Source organism: Hemibagrus wyckioides, linkage group LG19 (assembly GCF_019097595.1).
Source record: "Hemibagrus wyckioides isolate EC202008001 linkage group LG19, SWU_Hwy_1.0, whole genome shotgun sequence".
In the NCBI taxonomy this organism is placed as follows: domain Eukaryota; kingdom Metazoa; phylum Chordata; class Actinopteri; order Siluriformes; family Bagridae; genus Hemibagrus; species Hemibagrus wyckioides.
Window position 1 is genome coordinate 16,687,501 of NC_080728.1, and position 23,915 is coordinate 16,711,415.

The window sequence follows — 23,915 nt, forward strand, 5'->3', positions numbered from 1 at the left end:
CTGCTGAGTTCGAGATGGAAATGAAGGAAGAGGAGGCCTCAGGTGTGTGTGTTCACTATTACCTTTCATCAGATATTTGTTATTTCTTAATTAAAACATTAGATCACAGCATTATGATGGTAATTTTGTAGCTATGTGGCAACCTGTAATTAATTTTTTTTTAAAAATGGGTGTGGTTAAGATATGCATTATTCTCATTTAGAGGACCTGTTTGTTCTTATTTGTCCCATATAAAATAATGTGCACCTGCATGAAATTAAAACCCTAAAGTGAAATTGCTCTTTATGGCAGAAACGTGTAATGTTGACTGCGTGCGAGAGAAGACGAAGCAGAGGCTGCAGAACACACTGCGCACCCTGAGGAAGTCCATCATTAAGCAACAGTTCTATATCCAGTTCTCGGGCTCAGCGTATGAGGTGGCGCAGCGTGCCGTACGTCCACCAGAGATAGATGAGAGCTGTAGCACGGGTCAGGTCCTCATCAAGGGAAAGTGCGGTAGGCATTCTCAGAAATCAGAGCCAACTTGTTTTTAAGAACTAAAATGCTTTCTAAAGTGTCTTAAGTAAAATGATTGACAGATATCCTGCTTGTTTCTGGATCTTAAGACTTATTGTGTGTCTCTCAGTCAGCTGTGGTGTAGGGACCTTCTACAGCGGCGAACAGGACAGGTGTGTCCAGTGTCCACCTGGAACCTATCAGGACATGGAGGGGCAGTTGTCCTGTGAGCCATGTCCTGTTGCTGAATCCCAGAGCATTACAGGGGCCAAGAATGTATCTGAGTGTGGAGGTGCGTGTGTGTGTGTGAAATCAATGAGCACCATTGTAATGCTAATACATTGATTATAGGGATTGATTGATATGGCAATCAATACCACTGATTATTCAAGGTCAATAACTTCATCTCAGGTATTAACATGTAAATGTGGAGGCTTTTCAGAAAAAAATGGTCTGGAACACATGGCAGTTTTTAAACTAAACCACTGACCACTTTTCCTTTTTTTTGTGTTAATTCTCTTCTCTTATGGGGAATATGGTGCTCATTATCATACATCATTTTGTGGTTATAGGTCTGTGTCCAGCTGGTCATTTCTCTACCGATGGTTTCCAGCCGTGCCAGCAGTGTCCGCTCGGCACTTTCCAACCGGAGCGTGGGCGTGTGCTCTGCTTCCCATGTGGAGGAGGAATCATGACCAAACACATCGGAAGCACCTCTTTTAGAGACTGTGAAGCCAAAGGTAACACAATAAACACAGCTTTTTTACAATATGTTTCACATTCTGGATGCGAATCATCCGCTTTCAGACTATAATACACATCTCCATACACTTACACATACACAAGTAACAATTCAAAACATGTCATTTTGCTACTGATTCACTTCAGCATTGAATCAATTCAGGTCCAATCCAGTAAGATTCACTTTCCACCATGAGGGAGTTTTCAGCATATTATGCTTTCTTTGTTAACATGACAGTGTTATTTCTTGATCATTTCTTGAGAGGCCCAGACACTGCCCCAGACATTATTATTATCTGATATAAATCAATTTTTATTTACACCCATAATTACATCCAATCTTTCTAAATGGCTGATTTTCAAAAACCACTTTAAAAGCTCAGGCTCTTTGAGGCTGACCAAAGCAAGGATCGTAAAATGTTATTGTACATGTAAGAAAATATATAAACGGTAAAACTGCTGCTGGAAAAAATGCCTCAGTGTGAGTAAGTAAGGAATAAAATGTATGTTATTTTAGGAAGGGGCATGTTATTACCAGCTCATGTTATTACAGGAAATTAATCAAGTACAGCCCAGTGCAGAGCAGAGTTATTGTTACCACCTCAAGAGTTCTTATTTTTGTAATTACATGAAGCAATTAGTTCTTCATTATACAGATCACCATTAGCTGTCCGAATCCTCCTTTTTATAGTCTTTTACACTTCTTTTATGTCATATATGACAGATAGAAAGAGAGAAATACTGCTTTACCCTGTGTCTGTCTATTGATCAGTTTTTGTTGTGTGTGTGTGTGTGTGGGAATAGTGCACTGTGCTTCAGGACACTACTACAACTCCAGCACTCACCGATGTATCCGGTGTCCTGTTGGTACTTATCAGTCTGAATTTGGGCAGAATTACTGTGTCACATGTCCCGGAAACACAACCACTGACTTCGATGGAGCTACAAACGTCACACAGTGCAAGAGTAAGGCAATCTGTTTAAAAAAGAAAAAAACATAGACAAAAATGGCATAAGGATAGTCAAGGAAGTAGCTGAAATATGTGCATGGTACTGTACGCTTCAGAAGTTTTGGCACCCTTGATTAGCAGAAATGAACAGATAGTTGAATTCTACATGCACTGATTTTGAGCTTGAACCTATAGTGAAGTTGTACATTTAAAGTATAGGTGCAGTTTATTTTTGTTTATTTATTGGTTTTAAAACGATCAGCTTCTGCACAATTACATTTCCTTTGAATGTGTTAATGGTTGATTGTGTATGAAGGTATTTTGTTGGAGTATATTTTGTTTGTGGTGAACAAATGCACAAGGCTTTTATGTGTATAGGATTTTATTTACTGTACACCTTAGTTAAATAATAAAGAAAGCAAAGTTTCTAGAGACTCTAGAGGGTGACAATTTGCTTTTATTTTAAACTTTTGAAGATGTCAGTACTAAAAATGACTAATAAAATACTATAATAAAATTTTGTTCCTACAAAAATGTTTTTGTTATGGACAATGTGCATTGTTTCTCCAAAGGTTTATTTTTTATAATCATTTTTCTGTATTGGATTGAAGGGTGCTAATAATTTTAGACCATTCTGGATGTTATATCTGCTTTACATGCTGCATGTACATGACTAGACTGGTTTCCTCACTGCAGATCAAATGTGTGGGGGTGAGCTGGGAGAGTTTATGGGCTATATCGAGTCCCCTAACTATCCTGGAGATTATCCATCCAACGTGGACTGTGTGTGGACCATCAACCCTCCCAACAAGAGGCGGATCCTCATTGTGGTGCCCGAGATCTTCCTTCCTATCGAGGATGAGTGTGGGGACGTGCTGGTCATGAGGAAAAGCTGTATGTTTAGTACTTGACTTCTATCTAAGTTGTAAATCTTTATTTAAAGGCAGAGTTTATAAGCCCTGCATTAAAATACTTTACTTAGTAAACTTACATAAGCGTTTATAAAGGCTTTGTTTAGAATTATATCATATTACAAGCCACACTTGGCATTCAACATCTAATTATCACTATGATGTGACTGACAAACCAGATGTAAGTTAGAAACCAGGCATAACAGTGTCATAATATTCTTATGTCAACTTTATAGCAGATGATATGTCAAATGAACTCTAATATTCACACAGATGGTTAAGCTGAGAACTGCTGGAATATGAGTTCGTAAATTTTATGTAGGTTCATGTCATTTGTCATAAAGGTTTACGTAGTATTTATGATATTTAGTATTTATTATTAAATCATTTGTAATTTAGTATTTACTATTATTTAGTATTAAATATGTAATATTTATTTAGTATGTATTTATGTTATTTGGTATTTGTTGTTATTATTATTTGTATTTATTTATTATTATTTACTGTATATATTTACGTTATTTTTTATTTATTATTGTGCCATATTTCAATTATTTAACATTTGTTATTTTTGTTTAGTATTTATTTACTTTATGTAGAATTTGTTAATTATTTTGTTATCTATACAGTCAGCTGTGTCAGTGATCGCTATTCAGTAACTCTCTCACCTCCTGGTTCTTTTTCCTCAGCTCAGCCCACATCCATAACCACCTATGAGACGTGTCAGACGTACGAGAGGCCCATCGCGTTCACCTCGCGCTCTCGCAAACTCTGGATCCAGTTCAAGTCCAACGAGGGCAACAGCGGCAAAGGCTTTCAAGTTCCCTATGTCACCTACGATGGTCAGACTTCTCTCCACAGCTTTAATATCACTGTTACTATCAAACAGACGTTTATGTTTAATATTTTATAATATAGTTTAATAATATATAATATAACCCTGACTATTATTAAAAGATTTAGGGAAAATTTATTTAGGCTAAGGACATTACATATCATTTAGCATTTTTTTTTTGATATTTGTAATAAATAATATGTAAGCAGATTTATAACATGTTATTGTTTTGTGTGTGGGGCAGAGGATTACCAGCAGCTCATCGAGGACATCGTCCGAGACGGTCGACTCTACGCTTCAGAGAATCACCAGGAGATACTAAAAGTGAGAACTTTTATTTCTTCAGCTATCAGCCTGCAGTTTTTGACAATAACATAATAGACAGATTAACAATTATTTTGTGTTTAAACGATAGAATTTTATAGGAAGTCACAAAAAGTTCTTAATAATTACCTCACATCTGAATCTGACCTTTTCAGGATAAGAAGCTGATTAAGGCTCTGTTTGACGTCCTGGCTCACCCGCATAACTATTTCAAATACACAGTTCAGGAGTCCAAAGAGATGTTCCCGCGCTCCTTCATCAAGCTGCTACGCTCCAAAGTCACCAGGTTTCTACGGCCTTACAAATAGAAACCTGCAGCGCTGCTCTTTCCTTCCCCAACTCTTCCTTCTCCTCCTCCTCCTCTTCTTCTTCTTCTTGTCTCCTTCCACACGCCTCTGTTCCCTCGTCACTCGGCTGCTCTTCTCTGTCCGCATCCGTCTGGAGTGTTTCCAGTCGCTAGCTAAATCCCAGAATGCCTCACTGCGACACAAAGTGGAGGTCTGGTCTTCTTCCTACCTCTTCTCTGGAGTCCCACTTTTCTGTTTTACTTTATAAGATTTTTTTTTAATTGTTGTTCCATTGTTTATATTTTGCTTTGGGATTTTTTTAAGAAAATGCTTTGGAATATTTATATGTGCTACAACTTGCAGAGACCCAATTTTTCCGGATGTTTAATATCTATATATTTGTATATGTATGTACGTATGCATGTATATGCGTATGTGTGCTACACCTGTGCCCTGCAGGCGTACATTCATACACACATAGAGATATATTGTTAGTATGAAAAAAATTAGTTCATGCCCCAGACATGCACAAGATTGCGTTTAAAAATGACTGGTGTGCACTTATTTTTTTTATTATTATTTTTATTATTTTTCCAAAAACAAAATCATTTCAGTATGGAGTTTGGAATTAGGCTATGAAATGGACTAAAGGTGAACATCAGTGTTTTGAAGCGAAGAGAAATAGCTGATTAAAAAGCATCTATAACAAGATAAAGACTACCTGCTGGTAACATTGGGTTACTATAGAGTTACACTTTTGTTTTGTAACTAATATTTGGAACTTTAATTGCACTTGAATTTTATATTGTAAACTTTAGAGAAAATTATGTTACTTTTTTTTGTGTTGTATAGAAATGTTTTACATTTGGTTGTCCTGATTTTTCTCCTTTCTGTTGGCTGAAATGGGATTAAAAATACAAGTCACACCTCTTCTAAATGCCAAAAAATTAACCCCTTAAAGTCCCAGCTTATTATTCTGTTTAATTATTACTCTTAAAGTATGCGGAATCGTGACATTGCAGTGATTCAAGCTCCAGACTCGAGCACTGGGACTGACTTGCTTTATAAACATTAATTGTCATTATCAATAGATAAATAATACAACGTATAGGTCTTTTTAACCAAAAATCTTTTAGTGTTGGCCTTTTGCTGTGGTATAAGAAGAAAAAACGCATGCTGTTATTTGAAAATGATCAACTTTCAGAATGTAACAGTAACGCTGCTTCACACCAGGTCACATCACACCACTCTGTTAGTGATTATTTTCCTTTAAGCCTTGTTTTTTACGTCAGCGATTAAAGTGTATAGCTTTTAGAATGAATGCAGTGCAATTCTGGGACTTTAAAGGGTTTGATATATGAATTGGACATCAATCTATATCTATAGTAAATGCCTATTAATAACATTTGCGTGCTGTGCGCATGGCAGGAAGCACAAACCAGCTCTCATTTTTACACATAACATTTACAGTGCTTGGAGTCATAACCCATCGATTTCAGTGGCATATGAAGTGTTCAGTTTAAGGAATGTTAGTTTTAACTTTATGAATGTATCATGTGGGAGGACATGTGGCTTTTTTTGGTTGAATAAGAGAAGATTATTTTCTGCTAACTGGTGAATATTTTGTATAAAATGGCTCTGTATGTGTGTGTCAGGTTCTATCCGTACGGTCAGTGGGATTCTTACACGTCATGTTCATCCTTGAATTTGGGCAGATTATAAATGTGTTTAAAGACATAGACTCTTGAGTTGTAACACTGTTCTCTACATGCAATACATGGATTTTTACCCTAGTTTCTCTCAGTTTGTTCCCAATTTCTGCTACTTTGAATGCTGTTCACCTGGAAGACTGAAACCTTCGAAAGATATCACATCTTTTTTAAAAAACCCTGCTTATTTAAGCTGAGAGGATTGAGCAGTGTTTCTCAATGCTGCTAGCGCAGTAGCTCCTTTAAGCGAATTTTGAATTCTGGTATTTTCCCTCCTCTCATTCCCCAGGTACAGGCTTGGTATTTAGTGAATATTGAATCAGTTGAGATTGGTGCAACAACAACAAAAAACAACAAAATTCATTTCAGCTGTAGCTCAGGACCAGGACTGAGAAACACCTGAAGAGCTGAACATGCTTGGAGGAGAGCAATGATGCTCAACATCCAAAATAATTTTTCTTTTTTTTTAATTCCCTGAGCAAACTCTGAGCATTCACCTGTATAAACTTGGATAAAAATCAACAGTCACAGAAAGCTAGCTGTCACAAGCAGATGCTTGGATATTGGATGCAGGAGGTTTATTAACAACACAAAAATAGGAACAAATTATTAGAAGAAGCCTTTATTATCCGATGAAGAAGCCTTTACTATCAGCGCACATACATTACAGCACAGTGTAATTATTTTCTTTGCGTATCCCAGCTGAGGAAGTTGGGGTCAGAGTGCAGGGGCAGCTATGATGAAGCACCCCGCGGAGCAGAGAGGGTCAGAGAGAGTTTTTGCGACATTATGCAATGTGACACTTACTTCACAGCTAAATATGAAATGTAGGCTATGGTGATTGGGCTATTTATCCTTCATCTAACATTTAATACAGCTGAACTAGCTTGGTGGACAGCACTAATGTGAGCTAACAGATGCTTGTGATTGCCTAGTGCAGTTCTGATCTACATAGACAGTCAGTGATCTGGTCACTCTTGTCCAAATCCAAGTCCCAGTAAAAGAATTTTTTTCAGAAAGCCTTCTGATGGGATCTCAAGCTCTACAGCTTTGTTCACAAAGAGCCAGTATAGGTGCAGATTTCCATCCCAGTCTAACAGGCACACTGGAAAGACCAAAAAGAACAAGTGAAATCAGATTTAGAATGAAAGTCTCTCTAATACTGGCATTTAGTCACTGCAGAATGCTTTTAAAAAATTTCTGAAAAAAGCACATAAATACATATATCAAGAGCTTTTCTACCACATGTCCAATCAGGCCACACAACATGTCGTATTTTAGATAAATCATGAGGGAATACAAAGCTTTCTCCTCATAATGGTTGGGTGGAATACTGAAAAATTAATCTAGTCTTAGTTGTTAATTCTGAACATTTGGAGGCTCTAAGTGACATCTTACTCAGAGGCCCACAAACCCAGCTGCTGCTGTCACAGTCAAAAACACTTAACATGGTTAGCCTAACACTTACTACAGATGTTACTTCACTAGCTGGTTGAATGCAAGCTTTTTCAAGCAGAAGAATAGAAAAAGGGACAAATGGACTAAATCTAATTAAATACTAGTGTGTTTTTTTTTAGAAATTTTCTCTTCTGATTTTTTTTTGCACAACCCTTTCAGATCTTCTGACATTAATTACTTTAGATACTAAATTGTATGCAAATGGCAAAATGTCATTTTTACACCATAAGGGGTCTCCCTTTCACCAGGTGATAGTAAAAGTGATTTTTTACTTATGGAGTAAAATTATGGAGCCCCCTGGTGGTTCAGGGCCCCTAGGCAAAGGCTTACACCATTTAACGCCACTTAACACCACTTATACCACACAAGGCCTGGGGGCTAAATTCAACCTGCAGCCTAATTTCATATAACATATAACCTGTGTGAAAATCTATAGTACGGTGACCACAAGGACACATCTCTAAACTGTGCTGCACTAAAACGGATGAGTAGCATTGTTTTTTCTGATTCTTATAATGGTAGTTACCATAAACCACTGTGTATACAGTGGAACCTCAGCATACGAATGCCCTTCCTTACAGATTTTCCTCAAAAAGAAATTTGCATCGGCATATGAAGCATTTTCGGCATATGAACAAACCAAACCGAATGCCAGTGTAAGTTGTGTGTACGTTCAGGAGCCGTTCGAAACTTGAAAAGCCAAGCAAAGCCAACCGTTTACAAATTTATGAATTTTACAGTTTGTTTGGTGAGTGAAAGCTGTTTGGAAAGATTCAACCCACGATTCCAACATTGCCTTCATCATGTGTTCAAAAGCTAGGTGATTTTTCGTGTATTTTTTTGTTGACAGATTGGTGGAGTGGGTGGTCTGATCTACACAATATTGCCAAAAGTATTTGCTCACCCATCCAAATAATCAGAATCAGGTGTTCCAATCACTTCCATGGTCACAGGTGTATAAAATCAAGCACCTAGGCATGCAGACTGTTTTTACACACATTTGTGAAAGAATGGGTCGCTCTCAGGAGCTCAGTGAATTCCAGCGTGGAACTGTGATAGGATGCCACCTGTGCAACAAATCCAGTCGTGAAATTTCCTCGCTCCTAAATATTCCACAGTCAACTGTCAGCTGTATTATAAGAACGTGGAAGTGTTTGGGAACGACAGCAACTCAGCCACCAAGTGGTAGGCCACGTAAACTGACGGAGCGGGGTCAGCGGATGCTGAGGTGCATAGTGTGAAGAGGTCGCCAACTTTCTGCAGAGTCAATCGCTACAGACCTCCAAACTTCATGTGGCCTTCAGATTAGCTCAAGAACAGTGCGCAGAGAGCTTCATGGAATGGGTTTCCATGGCCGAGCAGCTGCATCCAAGCCATACATCACCAAGTGCAATGCAAAGCGTCGGATGCAGTGGTGTAAAGCACGCCGCCACTGGACTCTAGAGCAGTGGAGACGCGTTCTCTGGAGTGATGAATCGCGCTTCTCCATCTGGCAATCTGATGGACGAGTCTGGGTTTGGCGGTTGCCAGGAGAACGGTACTTGTCTGACTGCATTGTGCCAAGTGTAAAGTTTGGTGGAGGGGGGATTATGGTGTGGGGTTGTTTTTCAGGAGCTGGGCTTGGCCCCTTAGTTCCAGTGAAAGGAACTCTGAATGCTTCAGCATACCAAGACATTTTGGACAATTCCATGCTCCCAACTTTGTGGGAACAGTTTGGAGCTGGCCCCTTCCTCTGTCATCTTGGATGACAGAGTCTGGTGTGGATGAACTTGACTGGCCTGCACAGAGTCCTGACCTCAACCCGATAGAACACCTTTGGGATGAATTAGAGCGGAGACTGCGAGCCAGGCCTTCTCGTCCAACATCAGTGTGTGACCTCACAAATGCGCTTCTGGAAGAATGGTCAAAAATTCCCATAAACACACTCCTAAACCTTGTGGACAGCCTTCCCAGAAGAGTTGAAGCTGTTATAGCTGCAAAGGGTGGACCGACGTCATATTGAACCCTATGGATTAGGAATGGGATGTCACTTAAGTTCATATGCGAGTCAAGGCAGGTGAGCGAATACTTTTGGCAATATAGTGTATTTTTAGCCCAAGCTTGGTGGCATGACTTCCTGTGAGGAGCCTTGACATGGAATGCTTGTCTTGGGTCAGTTCTTTGTAAGCAGCCATACAGTTCACATATGCCTTGTTTTGGTCATATTGGTGATATGTTTGGGTGGCTGGAACGAATTATCTGCATTTACATTATTTCTTATGGAAAAATTTGTTTCACGATACAAATTTTCGCCTTAAGAACTCGCCTCCAGAACAAATTAAATTCATATGGCGAAGTTTCACTGTACTTGGACTCTGGTTTTTACTATGGCTGGCTTTACTGTGGTCTGAAATGCAGATAAAATCATCTACTGTGTGCTGCACTTGACGTAAGTTACACTCGCGGCTAAAAGTGATTCAGAAGCAGGTAGTTGGCCTTATACTGGTGATGGCTATCAGAATGAAGAAATATATTTTTCCAAAAAAATTAATCAATCTGTACAGTTAAACTGGTAAGCAGTTCAGGTGGATGTCAGATAGCAGTGTTATCTACACAATCCACTCAGTCCATCCATATTAATAACACTGCTATTGAAACACCTTTTACGACACTTTCACTGAAAATAATCCGACTAATAATAGGGAAGGAATATAATCAGTATAATAAATTTTACAGATCTTCAATGAAGGTTTTAAGATCTCACAAAAATGCTGATATCCGTGGCCAGAAACTGAGTTTAAATTTGGTAGTAAATGTAGGTAGTTAACACATTAAGCAGTATAGATTTTTCACATTAGTGTTATGTAGAAGACAAAAAATCTTTGAGCTTTAAATTTCTTTTCATTTCAGAATTAATTTCAAAGTATACTCATATCCATAATCCACACACACTCACACACAGTACGATTATATCTAAATATATAATATGAATATAAACTGGGGTCTGAAAGTCTGATAGCACTTTGAAAATCATTTTAAATCAATTCATTCACCTTTTATCTTTATCTCCATTCAAGCATGTGATCAGACACTCTGATGGATCTGATCTGAAAATGGATCATCAGGTTTTTAACCAGCAGCACACAGTCCTCGTAAATACCAACTCGTGTGCAGTATGCAGACGTTAAAACTAATGGGGGACAAACCAAATACTTTGTGTGAAAAATATTAAAGAAAATCTGTAAATATTTCCAAGAGGGTTTTTTTTTTTCATTACAAGCTATTAAGAAATTTGTATTCAATTAGAAAAGATGGATTTTTCTTTAGAGTCTCAGACTTTTGGATCCCAGTGTACATCTGTGTGTGTGTGTGTGTGTGTGTCTGAAAGCTTTCGTCTGCTTGATTTATATATTATATTATATTATATTATATTATATTATATTATATTATATTATATTATATTATATTATATTATATTATATTATATTATATTATATTATATTATATTATATTATATTATATTATATCCAAAAGACACACAAACAAAAACAAAAGTCTTGCAACAGTGTTTATACCTACTGCAATAACATATCATTAGAAAACATGACAGTCTGTCTAAAAGAATTAATACATGTGTAAACACAAAGCCAAGTTATGTGCATTTTTTTAAAAATCATTGCCCTGCCTTCTTGTTTTGTATTTTTTGTTTTTGCAATTTACAGTTTTGTTGGATTTGGTTTATAAAATCCTGTCACATTACTGGGAAATATCCAACTCATTCCCGGTTCCTGGAGTGTAAAAACTGTTCTTCTGCAGCTGAGTAACCTGTTTTCCGTGTTCATTCATTAATCTTCGTCACATCTCAATGCTGATAAAGTTCTGATTTATTAGAAGGTGTTGATTTGAATTCATTTTCTCTAACAGCAGCTCTGACAGTAGTTGTTTCAGAGCTGTGAGGCGAATCATAGGTTTATATTAATGTGCTCATTTTATTAGGTTATATAGGTTATAGTAACAGAACTTTCACTTTTATCCATGAAGTCCTGATACTAGCCCAGTAGGTCATGGACTAAGAATATTATCAGTCTAAAAACTCTGGTGAAGTAATAGATCATAGCAAAAATAGCACACAGACAAGGCAGCTCTAGATTAAGTAACTGAGGAAGACTGTGAGTGTGAGTGACTCAGCTGTTTGGACATCTAGAGCAGTGTTTTTCAACCTTGGCACATTTTATACATTATAAAAAATCCTACAGCTCAAACCTACCAACCAAAAATGACACACTATAGCCTAACATAGTATATATATATATATACAACTCCGGAAAAATAATAAGAGACCACTGCAAAATAATCAGTTTCTTATGTTTTTTTCTTACAGGGGCATGTATTGGTGAGATGAACAGTTTTGTTTCATTTTTTGTGAACTGCTGACAATATTTCTCCTAAATTAAAATGTATATATATATTTTAGACCCTTAACCCTCAATTGCATAAACAAATGTAAGTTGCTCTGGATAATGAAGTCTGCCACATGCCAGAAATGACCAGTGCTTGTGTGACACTTGTATGGTGGATGATTTAAGAGTAATTTAACAAAGAAAGATGTATTATCGATACAGTCAAGAATTTATTTATTAATATTAGGAGTTTTTAGTGTCTGTAACAGTCTGAAGTTTTACTCTGTTGAAAGTCTTCAGGACTATACATGGATAAAAAATTATGGTGCATTATTCTTTAACAAACAAAAAAATAAGTTAGTGCAAGTGTAAGTAAATTGCACTGGTTCATATTAGTGCACGTGTGAATCGTTTCTATAGTAACAGAACATTCATTTATATTTATATTTATTGTATTTGGTAGACGCCTTTATCCTGAGCGACTTACACATTTATTCTATCAATAAATAATTCCTGATACTGGTTCATTAGGTCATGAAGTAAGAATGAAATTAATTTAAAACAAAACTATAGGAATAAATAAAGGAATAAAACACCTTTTCAGGAAAAATCGACCACTTCATTGTAGTAACAGTAACAGTGCTCTGCATCAGGCTGCGTCATTTAAATACTTTATCACTGTGGGTTAAATTGCTTATTTGCGTATATTTTGGGAAGCACACCCAAGTATGTTTATTAGGAAATTTCCATTGGAGTCGGTGAGACTTGTTTAGAATTCCTTTGGAAGCTTATAGGCATGGATTTTTTAAAAAACCAGTCGCCCCCCCCCACACACACGGCTGTAAGTCCAGAAACCAGGAAATGAGAATCATTGCTCTAGACACAACATCTCCATATTCTACTGATGAATCTAATTCTGTTGTTCATGCACACACACACACACACACACACACACGGCTTTCAGATTAGAGAGAAACGTTATTGCTGGAGAGTTTTTTAAAATGATGTACAAATGTTTTTCTTTTTTCATCCAAAAATTAATATTTACCTTGTAGGAAGGAATGGAGCTATGGTGCAGAGAGACAGGAGTGTGTCTGTTCATTGTGTTACAAAGAAAAAAAAAATGCATATGAGACTGTTCCAAAGGTCTGGATGTGTTTATGCTCTCAGTGGTGTGCTGCTGTGTTGATGAGAATGATTCAGGAAAGTCAATGCAGCTCCACGACTGGGGACGAAAAGTGTGTGGAAGAGAAGAAAAAACTTGTTAAACACTCATTTTAATAATAAAGCATACAAATCCCAAGCTGAGTGTGTGTGTGTGTGTGTGTGTGGGTGGGTGTGTTACACTATACTTATACATCTTGAAGAATGAACAACAAGAACAACAAGAACAATAAAATAACAATAACAACAATGGCGGCAAAAAGAACAATAATATAAACAACAACAAGAACAACAAGAACAACAACAACAACAATAATAACAATAATAATAATAATAATAATAATAATAATAATAATAATAATAATAATAATAATAATAATAATTATTATTATTATTATTATTATTATTATTATTATTATTATTATTATTATTATTATTATAACAACGGCGAAAACAGCAGCAACAACAACAACAATAATAATAATAATAATAATAATAATAATCCACTGTATTTATACTGCCCTTATATTTACAGATTATATTGAATACTGAAGCTGATACCACATCTCTGTTAAATTCTCAACTCTGATTGGTCAGAGGGTGTTGATTCATTTTCTGGAGCCGCAGCTCTGACAGTAGCTTCATCTGCAATACATTATTGTTTCTATAGTAACACGGAACACCAGGACCTGTGTATGCGTAATTGATACAAGATGAAGTAATTAATACATGCTGATGTTTCTCACTGCTGATGTTTATTTATCATTTTTTGGTCTCCAGTGTCAGCACTTTGCACTGAGCTGTAGTTTTCCATCACAGGAAGGAACATCTTCAGGGCTGAGCAACTTGTGTTTTCTTGGACGAGCTGCATAGCTTTAACTTCATGACAGAATTAAAAAGCGATGCTTGAGGAAATGTATCTAACTGCTGTAACATACATACTGTATTATAACTTGCTGCTTAGCCATTCTACAACATGAAATGTGACTATAGAGGAATAAAATGTACATCTTCTTTACAAAATAATATAACAATGGCAAATTCTTGTCATATAATAATACAATTCAGGAGAATAGAAAATATTCAACATTGTGTTAGTAAAAGTAAAGTATCAGTATCTTTATGTGTCACATATACATTACTGAACAGTGAAACTCTTTCTTCGCATATCTGATCCTTGAAGAATTGGGTTCAGAGCGCAGGGTCAGCCATGATAACAGCACCCCTGGAGCAGGGTGGGTTGGGGGCCTTGCTCAAGGGCCCAACAGTGGCACCTTAGCAGTACTGGGGCTTGAACCCTCATCTTCTGGTCAACGACCCAGAGCCTTAACCACTCAAGCTACCACCACCCTTCTTCACATCAGGCAGCATCGCGCCAGTCCATGAGGGATTATATCCCTTTACCAACACACCATGTCATGTTTTATTCCTCACATAATACACATTATGTCACTGTAATAAAAATAAGTAAACAATAGTTAAGGTGGTATTATTTATGAGAAACATTTCCTATCAGTAATACTCAGGTCCAGTGAACCCAATTCCCCCTTTCCATGTTTTTGTGTCAGATTTCTGTGATTTTTCTGCTTTTACAAACCAGTTACACTTTATTAGGCACTGAATAATTACTTTATTATTTCCATCAGGTGACTGCGAGTACAGAAAACATCATGTGCAGTTCATGGAGCTGTACACTTTCCTATTTTACATTATTTTCTGAAACGTCAGCAGAAAGAAAGAAATCATACAACACTTCCTTCCTGCTGACTTTTCAGAAAATTCAGGAGATTTGCATAACAGTAACTGATGGAAGCATATAACATGCAAATCTGCTGAAGAAGTAGCAACAACTTGAAATAATCAATCGTGTGGTAAGCATGAAGAAAAAATCAGTTTCTGATGGTTAATGGCAGATGTGTACAGGTGAGTGATAGAATTCATGGAAAAAGAAAGGACAGAAAAATGTCTGTTTTAAAACGATCTTGAATTATGTGTGTATCCTGAAACAAGACAACAATCCATAATGCAAAAGCAACAGCAATAAAGTTCCCTATTTTTTTTAGTTTATTTTTAATATTAAATATGTGATTAGACCTAACTCTTTTTGGTACTGTATAGATTTCTTCATTTTCTTTCAACCAGGTTTTCAGGTATCATCTCGTCCTCTAGTATAGAACTGAGGCCAAGATGCCTTTATTATCACCACACATACATTACAGCACAGTGGAATTTGCTGCTTCACATATCCTAGGAAGTTGGAGTCAAAGCGCAGAGAGGGTGCAGAGAAGGTTAAGGGCCTTGCTCAGTTGCCCATCAGTGGAGCTTGGTGGTGCAATGACACAGCATTGTGGGTAATGAAGGAAAGCTGTAAGCAAAGTGAAAATAAATATGTCAAAGAAAGTAAACTAAGAAATTAGAGCTGGAGATTAGAAATTAAATCCTAAAATCCATCTTTGGCAAAACAAAAATAATAAACAATTGCATTTATTTATTTATTTATTTATTTATTTATTTATTTATTTATTTATTTATTTATTTATTTATTCTAAGTTCAATATGCAATTCTGTATGCAATATGAAATTAAGCTGCTTTTTTTTGTTTACTTTGTCGCCACCTTGTGGCTGTAGTTAGAAAAACAGCTTAAGCGCGGCACGTGCGATAAATTTTACTTCCACAGTCTGTCCACAAGATGGCGCTGCGCCTCAACAGAAACGAGAAATTCCGTTTGCTTTACATGATTCAGTTCAACACAGCACATTTTTACAAGTGCAGAGATGACGGACATAATGAACATAATAAGTCAATTTAATGATTTAAATTAGTTTGATGATACGATTCTTTCGACCTAACTATTTATCCCGAATATATATAGATTTTTTTTGTACATTTTTAACACATTTTTAACATTTTCTATCCATTTGATTTATCATTATTGTTCACCTTACACACCTCATACACGGATTTATAGCTCCTCTCTGTCCAAGTTTCAAGAAAGAATTAAAATTCGTGTGATAAATTAAGCGATAAATGTAAAAATCCAGCAAATTATTAATGCTTACAATTCAATATTCATGACTCCCTTAAAAGAAAAATGATTCATTAATTAAAAATCAGTTTATTGGGCCAATAATTTTCTACTATCACCCTAATATACCCATTTTAGATGACAGGTAGGGCTGAACAATATACTACAATATTGTACTAGAAGCTGATAAGGATGTATAGAGATATTCTGAAAAAAATGACATTTTATTAAAAATTTACAGAATTATATAACAGTATATTTATGTGACATGTTCCAGGTGAATAACAATGACTTTACAGACATGTGAAGATAGTAAGAAAGTGTATTAAAACGTTTCTACAGTTTAGTCTCACGTGACATCTGACATGACTGATCAGCCTCATGAACCCCTTGCAAATGCCACCACAAGCCATGAGAAACCTTGGTATATTATCACATAAATCATCTAAAACACATACAATGAAATACTTTATCAGAATCAGAATCATGTTTATTGTCCAGGTATGTTTTTACACATATAAGGAATCTGGTACTGGATGTTGGTGAGCCATAACATGACGACACTACACATTCAATTTACAGACAAAGCTGTAGAGAAAAATCAAGCAAAGACCACAATATACAGAATATGAGACAGGTTCGCAATGTGTATAAAGTGTGATAGTGCAAATAACTGTAGTGTACATTGTATATGACAGCTGTTACAATACACAGTATACAGTACGAAATGTGGGAGTAGTGCCAGCAGCAATAGTGTGTTGATGAAGTGACGAGTGATCTTACAGTGCTGTATTTATAGATGTAAACTGGAGTGTAGCAAGTTTGTACAGAGCATGTTGGTGCTTTCATATCAAGGTCAGACTTATACTGATATATGTGTGATGTGAAGTGATTCTGGTGTTTACTGTGGTAGCTGAGGACAGATTTTGAGCAGAGTCTACAGATGGGGAGGTGAGAGAGCTGGACAGACTGTGTACTAAAGCACCGCTGCATCAGTGGAGGCTTCATCCCACTAGCACCACTATCAGCAGGTATGGTGTGCAGTGTAGAAAGTTTGCAGTAAAAAACCAGACTGCTTTGCCGATGAAAAATTTAAGTGTAAATTTTGTCCGAGTATTTGTTTAACTCTTTACGTTTGTGACCCTCATGTACAAATAGTTGAAGGCAGTCAGTAGCTGTAGGTCTGCTTTAATATTGGCATACATTTATTCTCCTCCGGTGAGAGAGAGAGAGAGAGAGAGAGAGAGAGTAACACTGCATTCAGGTATTCCTATAATGCAACTGAAATAAATGTCAGTCACTCATTAGAGTGCCCATCATCTCGTTGACCCAAAGTACACGAGCATGACGTGAGTGCATGCACTTTGTTTCTGTGATGTGATGAGATGTGATTTGGATCAGCAGAGGGGACGTGGATGGAAAGATCCAGAGAGAGAGAGAGAGAGAGAGAGAGAGAAATATTATTGGACGGAGGGGGCGTGTCTCCGTGCGTCCGCACGAGACCACAGGCTCATAGCTGCAGCTCCACGCGCGCGCCTTCGCTTCACTTGCAACTTCAAACGCTCGGCGCGCGCGCGCTTCACACCTTCAGGACACAACACAAACATTTTTATTTCCCATTTTAGTTTTTAGTCGTTTTTTGGAAAGTCTTTTTTTTTTTTTTTTTTTGCAAAGTAAGCTGTTTCAGTCTGCGCCTTCAGCTCTTCAGACTCCAGGTATGTCTTTCTCCACACACCGGCTCGGTATATAACCCATATTGTGTACATGATGTTTACACACAGGAAACCCAGGAAAAGGAAAACTTTAGGTTGTCCTACACACTTTTAATAAACACTTAACATCTGCGTTTGATTAGGATTGAAAATAAAAATGCCTGAACTGTCATTTGTTCCGAGTTTCAGTCGGAAGCATTTCGCAGGAGCGCAGCGTCCCGTTATATCGCTTGTGCGCGCGCGCGCGTGTGTATGTGAACGTGTGTGTCTATTTTAAACACGGCTGTGCATGGACTTTAAACCATGCAATATAACCGGTTTCACACTCACGATCGTTTCCGTGCATGCACATTTATCCCATACAACACTATTTGTTTATATAAAACAGAAATGTAAATAGAAATCGTCCCATACGGTGTACTGTGTAACTGTTCATAACTCATAAAAATACTGAATGAAAACCTGAAGTAGAATAGCTCAGTGATCATCCAGTCTGATTCAGGATGATTTGTACAGCGCTTTTAACATTAGACATTGTCCAGCATGAGTTTTACTGAAATCCGGATCATTTCTAATAATAGTTTTATTATAGGGTTTTAATCATTAAACATCTTGAACTGAAGTCAAAATATAACCATGGCAAGATATGTATATATATATAATTAATTAAAATTTTATCTCCAATTTGCAGTGAAGATATTGTCCATGAGATAATATTAGACCACGCGTGACCCTCTTCATATAGAGAAAAAGGGAAGTAAACTCCCCCGTTTTCTCCAATTTACTCACCAGATTACAGTTTGTCCCTTTATTATGTAATATTTATGTCATATGTATTGTATATGTATTGAACCATTAATGAAGTGTACCTTTAATAAAGATTTGTTAATATAATGGACTGTAATGGTTCAACTTCACTCACCTTTTTTAGGTTAAAAGGTACAAAATCGGTGGGTTCTGCCACAGCGGGGACGATTTAGTACCGTTTTTTTTTTTCCTAGAGTGTACAGATATTGTTATTGCATTTTGCCTGCAGGCTTTTCATTGCATACAATTTTGCAAATTAGAAGAAGGGATAAAAGAAGCAAGATTATGCGAACTCAAACACTGCGCTGTCAGATCTCGTTGGATTTTCAGCGGACTAAGATGGTTTATTCTCCCTTAATAGTGTTGCTTTTTTGTTCTTTTCTTAAACTAGAGCATAGGGCAGGAGGATAGGGTACAAAATTTTATGATGTATTTATTATTATGATGCATTTTTCGATTCTCAGTAGACATCACAGCTTCTATACCAGCATTTTTTTCCCATTATGGTTACTAAAAGTTGAATTGATCGGATTGGATGTGAATTGATTTTTGTATTTCATGTTCAGTTTAAACTAATTCTTTTCTAATAAATGCTTTTCTCTCTAAATGTACCATTTTTATTAATATGGCTCCACTGATTTGTTATTTTACAAGGGTGTATATATATATATATATATATATATATATATATATATATATATATATATATATATATATATATTGTCTATATATATATGTCTGTGTGTGTGTCTGTGTGTGTGTGTGTGTGTGTGTCTGTGTGTGTCTGTGTGTTTTAGAAAGCTTTGAGTATAGTTTAAATGGAAAGTGTGTATTAGATGTGTATCCAGTGTCGTCTCATCTTCTGTCCTCTCATCACAGTTAAGCAGAATGTCGTTGCTCTCTCTGTTCTACATTCCAGGTGTTTGAGCTCTCAGTCAAGTTGGATCTCTGGGCATCATGAAGGTTCACAGTGCCAGCACAGAGGCTACTGAACACTGAGCCTCATCTGCTTCTCATCGCAGTTCAGCAGTGCATGTGAGCACGGAGTCCCTCTGAGAGTGTGTGTGTGTGTGTGTCATGGCATTTACATTATCGGAGATCATGGCTGCACGACGGCAGTCTCAAAGAGGAGTGAGAGGAGCAGTGGAGGTGGACGAGTACAGCGCAAACCCTACTCAGGCCTTCACCTTCTACAACATTAACCAGGGACGATTCCAGCCACCCCACGTCCATATGTAAGTCTCTCTCTCTCTCTCTCTCTCTCTCTCTTTCTGTCTCCCTTCCTTCCAGCGACTCCATCGTATATGTCCTTGTGTAAGTTGTTACTATAGAAACTATAACATATTAGAATAAGTGCATGTAGGGTACCCAGAACCATTGCCAGCAAGGATATTGTAACAAATTACATCACAACACACTTTTCTAAGTTTTTTTCTTAATGTCCTTTTTAAATGATTTAAATTTACCACTGACCATCATGTGCACCAGGACATTATTTCTCGCTTCGGTACTACCTCTATACACATGTAAAATGCTCTCTAGCCTGGTACTTCTGAATGATTGACCACAGAGAATTGCTGAGTGATAGCAAAATATAAAAATGGTGTTTCAAGGACACTTGCCACTAGGGTGGTAGCCTCAAGGGCGAGTCAATCTTATATCTCAAGGATATTTCCCAAGGGTAGATCTCAAGTCAAGGGTACATCTCAAGACAAGGGTAGATCTCAAATCAAGGGTACTGTAGGTCCCAAGTCAAGGTTAGATCTCAAATCAAGGGTAGGTCCCAAGTGAAGGGTACTCCTCGAGTCAAAGGTAGATCTCAAGTCAAGGGTAAGTCCCAAGTGAAGGGTACTCCTCAAGTTAAGGGTGTACTCCTCATGTCGAGGGGTATATCTCATGTCAAGGTTTGCATCTTAAGACTATGGTCTAGTTCAAGGGTTTAAGGGTACATCTGAAGAAATCTAAGGGGTACATACCAAGTCAAAGGTACTTTGCCAGTCATGGGTACAGTTCAAAGGTACATCTCAAATCAAGGGGTACATCTTAAGTCAAAGGTACAGTTCAAAGGTACATTTAAAGACAAGGATATGTCTCGAGGGATGTCTCAAGTCAAGGGTATGTGTCAAGTCAGGTGAACATCTCAAGGATACATTTCAAGTCAAGGGTACATCTCGTTTTAAGAGTATGTCTCAAGTCAAGGATATGTTTCAAGAGCACACCTCCAAGGGTGTCTTAAGTCAAGGGTATATAAGTGAGGGTAACATCTCAGGGGGTTGTCTCAAGTTAAGGGTATGTTTCAAGGGTTAACTCACAGACCATGGGTATGTCTCAAGGATATGTCTCGTGCCAAGGGTACATTTCAAACACAGGGGGCAACACAACTCAGGGTGCATCTCAACTCAGGGTACATCTCAACTCAGGGTGCATCTCAAGTGGCATATCTTTTCTCCCCTGTAAAAAGTACAGGAGCCTTGTTTATGATGCATCATTGGTCTGTTTGGACTACTGTTTTATTTTTGTTGGTACATTCTGTACCTTGAGAAACAAAAATGTCACTATACCGTACCTTTATTTTGCAGTTACACAAAAATACAGCTAATGCTGACTGCATCTGATAATCTGATCATGTGTAGTAAGAACGGGAAAAAAAGTAAATCAGGTCACTAATACATGTCTGCCATGGAGAGAGAGAGAGAGAGAGAGAGAGAGAGAGAGAATAGGAATAATCACAATGTACAGTATATACAGTCACATTATCCTGCTGTGTGTGTGTGTGTGTGTGTGTGTGGTGTAGGTAGGTAGGCTGACCCAGCAGTAGTTACTTTAAAGTGGGCCACTCTTATTCAAAAGTATTTCCCTCTTCTCCAGAGACATGCTGCTGCTTCTGCAACCACAAACCTCCAGAGAACTCAACAGAACTCCTGTTTCTTCCTGAAAACACTGCATCTTCTCTTCCCCTCTTTCTCTCTCTCTCTCTCTCTCTCTCTCTCTCTGTCTCTGTCTCTCTCAACTTTTCTTTCTCTCAGGGTTGATCCATTACCCCATGACACCCCTAAGCCACCAGGCTACACTCGCTTTGTGTGTATCTCGGACACACACTCGCGCACGGACAGTATTCAGATGCCGTATGGAGACGTGTTGCTGCATGCAGGAGACTTCACTGAGCTCGGCTTACCCAGCGAGGTCAAGAAATTCAACGACTGGCTCGGTGAGGACGGATTCATATCAACACGTTTACTCGCTCACACACACACACACACACACACATACACACATACACACACATGCAACACACACAGTAAATCCTTTAACCCTGAAAACACTCTGCTTCTTATTACAGTGCTTTCAGGGTGAGCTCAAAACTCTTATTCCTCATACTTCTACTACTCTGATGAATTTATTATTAATACAAAAGAAAGAGGAAGAAGAGTGATGAATAATGAATTCAGCTCCAAACTGTTTAACATCCAGTCTGACACAAAGACACTACTCTCTTCTTTCTTTCTTTCTTTCTTTCTTTCTTTCTTTCTTTCTTTCTTTCTTTCTTTCTTTCTTTCTTTCTTTCTTTCTTGTGGTCTTTTTTTTTCATTTTATCTTATGTTATGGGGCTAATCTTTTTCCCTTATTAAAAAAAAGAGATTATAAAACATTTGTCACTTCCTCTTGCAGCACTAGTGTACAGAATTTGAGGCAAATGAGTAATTTAAGTGATAGTATCTCTCTCTGCTCAGTAGGCTATCCCCTCTCACAGAGCAGATTAAACAGGGGGAAAGGCTGCTTGTTCAGTGCCTCAGACATGAGAAAGAAAAAGGGAAACAGCATTTTTTTAAAAGAGAGGGATGAAGACAAGAGGCGGAAGGATGTATGGATGGGAGCACAGCCCTCCTAAGGTTATGCAGTAGGGTGCAGGAGGCACAGGTAGGGAGATAAGACAAGGCCAAAAAATCCTGCAGTTTTCTCAGATAACTGATAATACACACGTCTCTCTCTCACTCTCTCTCTCTCTCTCTGTCTCTCTTTCTGTCTCTCTTACATCTTTCATTGCCACGCTCCCTGGGATGCATCCTCCCCTGTCCCTGCCTTCTCTCTTTCTGTTTCTCTTTTGACGGCTCATCCTGGAGTTTTGTTCTCCTGTTTGTTTTTAGATAAATATTTATGCCTCGAATCCTCGTTCTTTTCCTCATCTGTTTCTGTGTGTGTGTGTGTGAGAGAGAGAGAGAGAGCGTGCAGCAACCATGCTGCTATCTTTACCTAGCTTTCAGCCCTCTGAAATACGATTTAGTTTTTTCCCTGTTGATACTAAAAAACCCACATTCTCTCACACATCTCATTTCACACATATGGTAATGCAGAATATATATATATATACATATACATATACCCACATATACACACATTCCTTATTTATCTTTACACTTTTTTTTTACTTCAGAGACACTATTTGAATGTTTGTCTGTTGTGTGCAGAAATAAAGCCTCTTCGCCACCAGTATAAAAGAACTGAAAGCGGCCTTTTTAGAATAAACAGCTATTTAAAGTTCATGTCAGAGATCATTTGGAGAAATGTAAGCTTGCAATGTTGACTTTAAACACACATGCAGAGTGTCCTCCGTTTGTGTTTAACTGTATAGGGATGAACCTGTATTCTGAGTAGCAGTATCAGAGAGATATTAGGAGATATTCCTTCAGATACAGGGAATAATTTCCTATTTATATTCTTTATATTTATTTATACTCATGTTCCACACACGAGAATGGAAGAGAATGTGTGAGAATGCCCAAATCATTAAAAAAACTCACAAGCCCCCTTTAAATATCACAGAAATGACTTGATTTCGCATAAATTTCTGCGATCGCAAAATGACCGAATCCAACAGCGATTGGCAGTAAGAGCGATTAAAGGCAGGATGTTCAGGTGCTAGTTTAAAATTTATTCAGGATAATCCATGAAGTCTACAGTGTGGGTCAAAATGCAGGCAGGCAGCAACCAGATAGGATTGTTTATAATCATAATTAATGAATAAATGAGATTTGAAACCAAGAAACAAAGAAACAAGAAGCTTTTTGAAAGCAAAGGGATCTTGGGTTCGGAGGAAACTCTGGGTGCGCCTCAAATCG

At 37.5% G+C, this 23,915-nt stretch overlaps 2 protein-coding genes across 3 annotated transcripts in view; both read left to right on the top strand.

The window, feature by feature from the left end:
• scube1 (signal peptide, CUB domain, EGF-like 1) overlaps window positions 1–6,336 on the top strand; it is an 82,466-nt gene extending 76,130 nt beyond the window's left edge. For both annotated transcript variants that reach the window (XM_058417754.1, XM_058417753.1), the window contains 9 exons: window positions 1–42; window positions 292–495; window positions 626–787; window positions 1,068–1,235; window positions 2,041–2,202; window positions 2,883–3,080; window positions 3,787–3,939; window positions 4,177–4,256; window positions 4,412–6,336. The exon at window positions 1–42 is cut by the window's left edge and continues 117 nt beyond it. In XM_058417754.1, coding sequence (XP_058273737.1) covers window positions 1–42; window positions 292–495; window positions 626–787; window positions 1,068–1,235; window positions 2,041–2,202; window positions 2,883–3,080; window positions 3,787–3,939; window positions 4,177–4,256; window positions 4,412–4,564 — 1,322 coding nt within the window. In that variant the 3' untranslated portion in view covers window positions 4,565–6,336. The remainder of the gene's footprint in view (window positions 43–291; window positions 496–625; window positions 788–1,067; window positions 1,236–2,040; window positions 2,203–2,882; window positions 3,081–3,786; window positions 3,940–4,176; window positions 4,257–4,411) is intronic.
• An 11,504-nt stretch (window positions 6,337–17,840) lies between these two features.
• mpped1 (metallophosphoesterase domain containing 1) overlaps window positions 17,841–23,915 on the top strand; it is a 57,917-nt gene continuing 51,842 nt past the window's right edge. Inside the window, exons 1-3 of the mRNA XM_058416688.1 lie at window positions 17,841–17,994; window positions 19,718–20,033; window positions 21,825–22,006. Of these exons, the coding sequence (XP_058272671.1) occupies window positions 19,876–20,033; window positions 21,825–22,006 (340 nt within the window). The 5' untranslated portion in view covers window positions 17,841–17,994; window positions 19,718–19,875. The remainder of the gene's footprint in view (window positions 17,995–19,717; window positions 20,034–21,824; window positions 22,007–23,915) is intronic.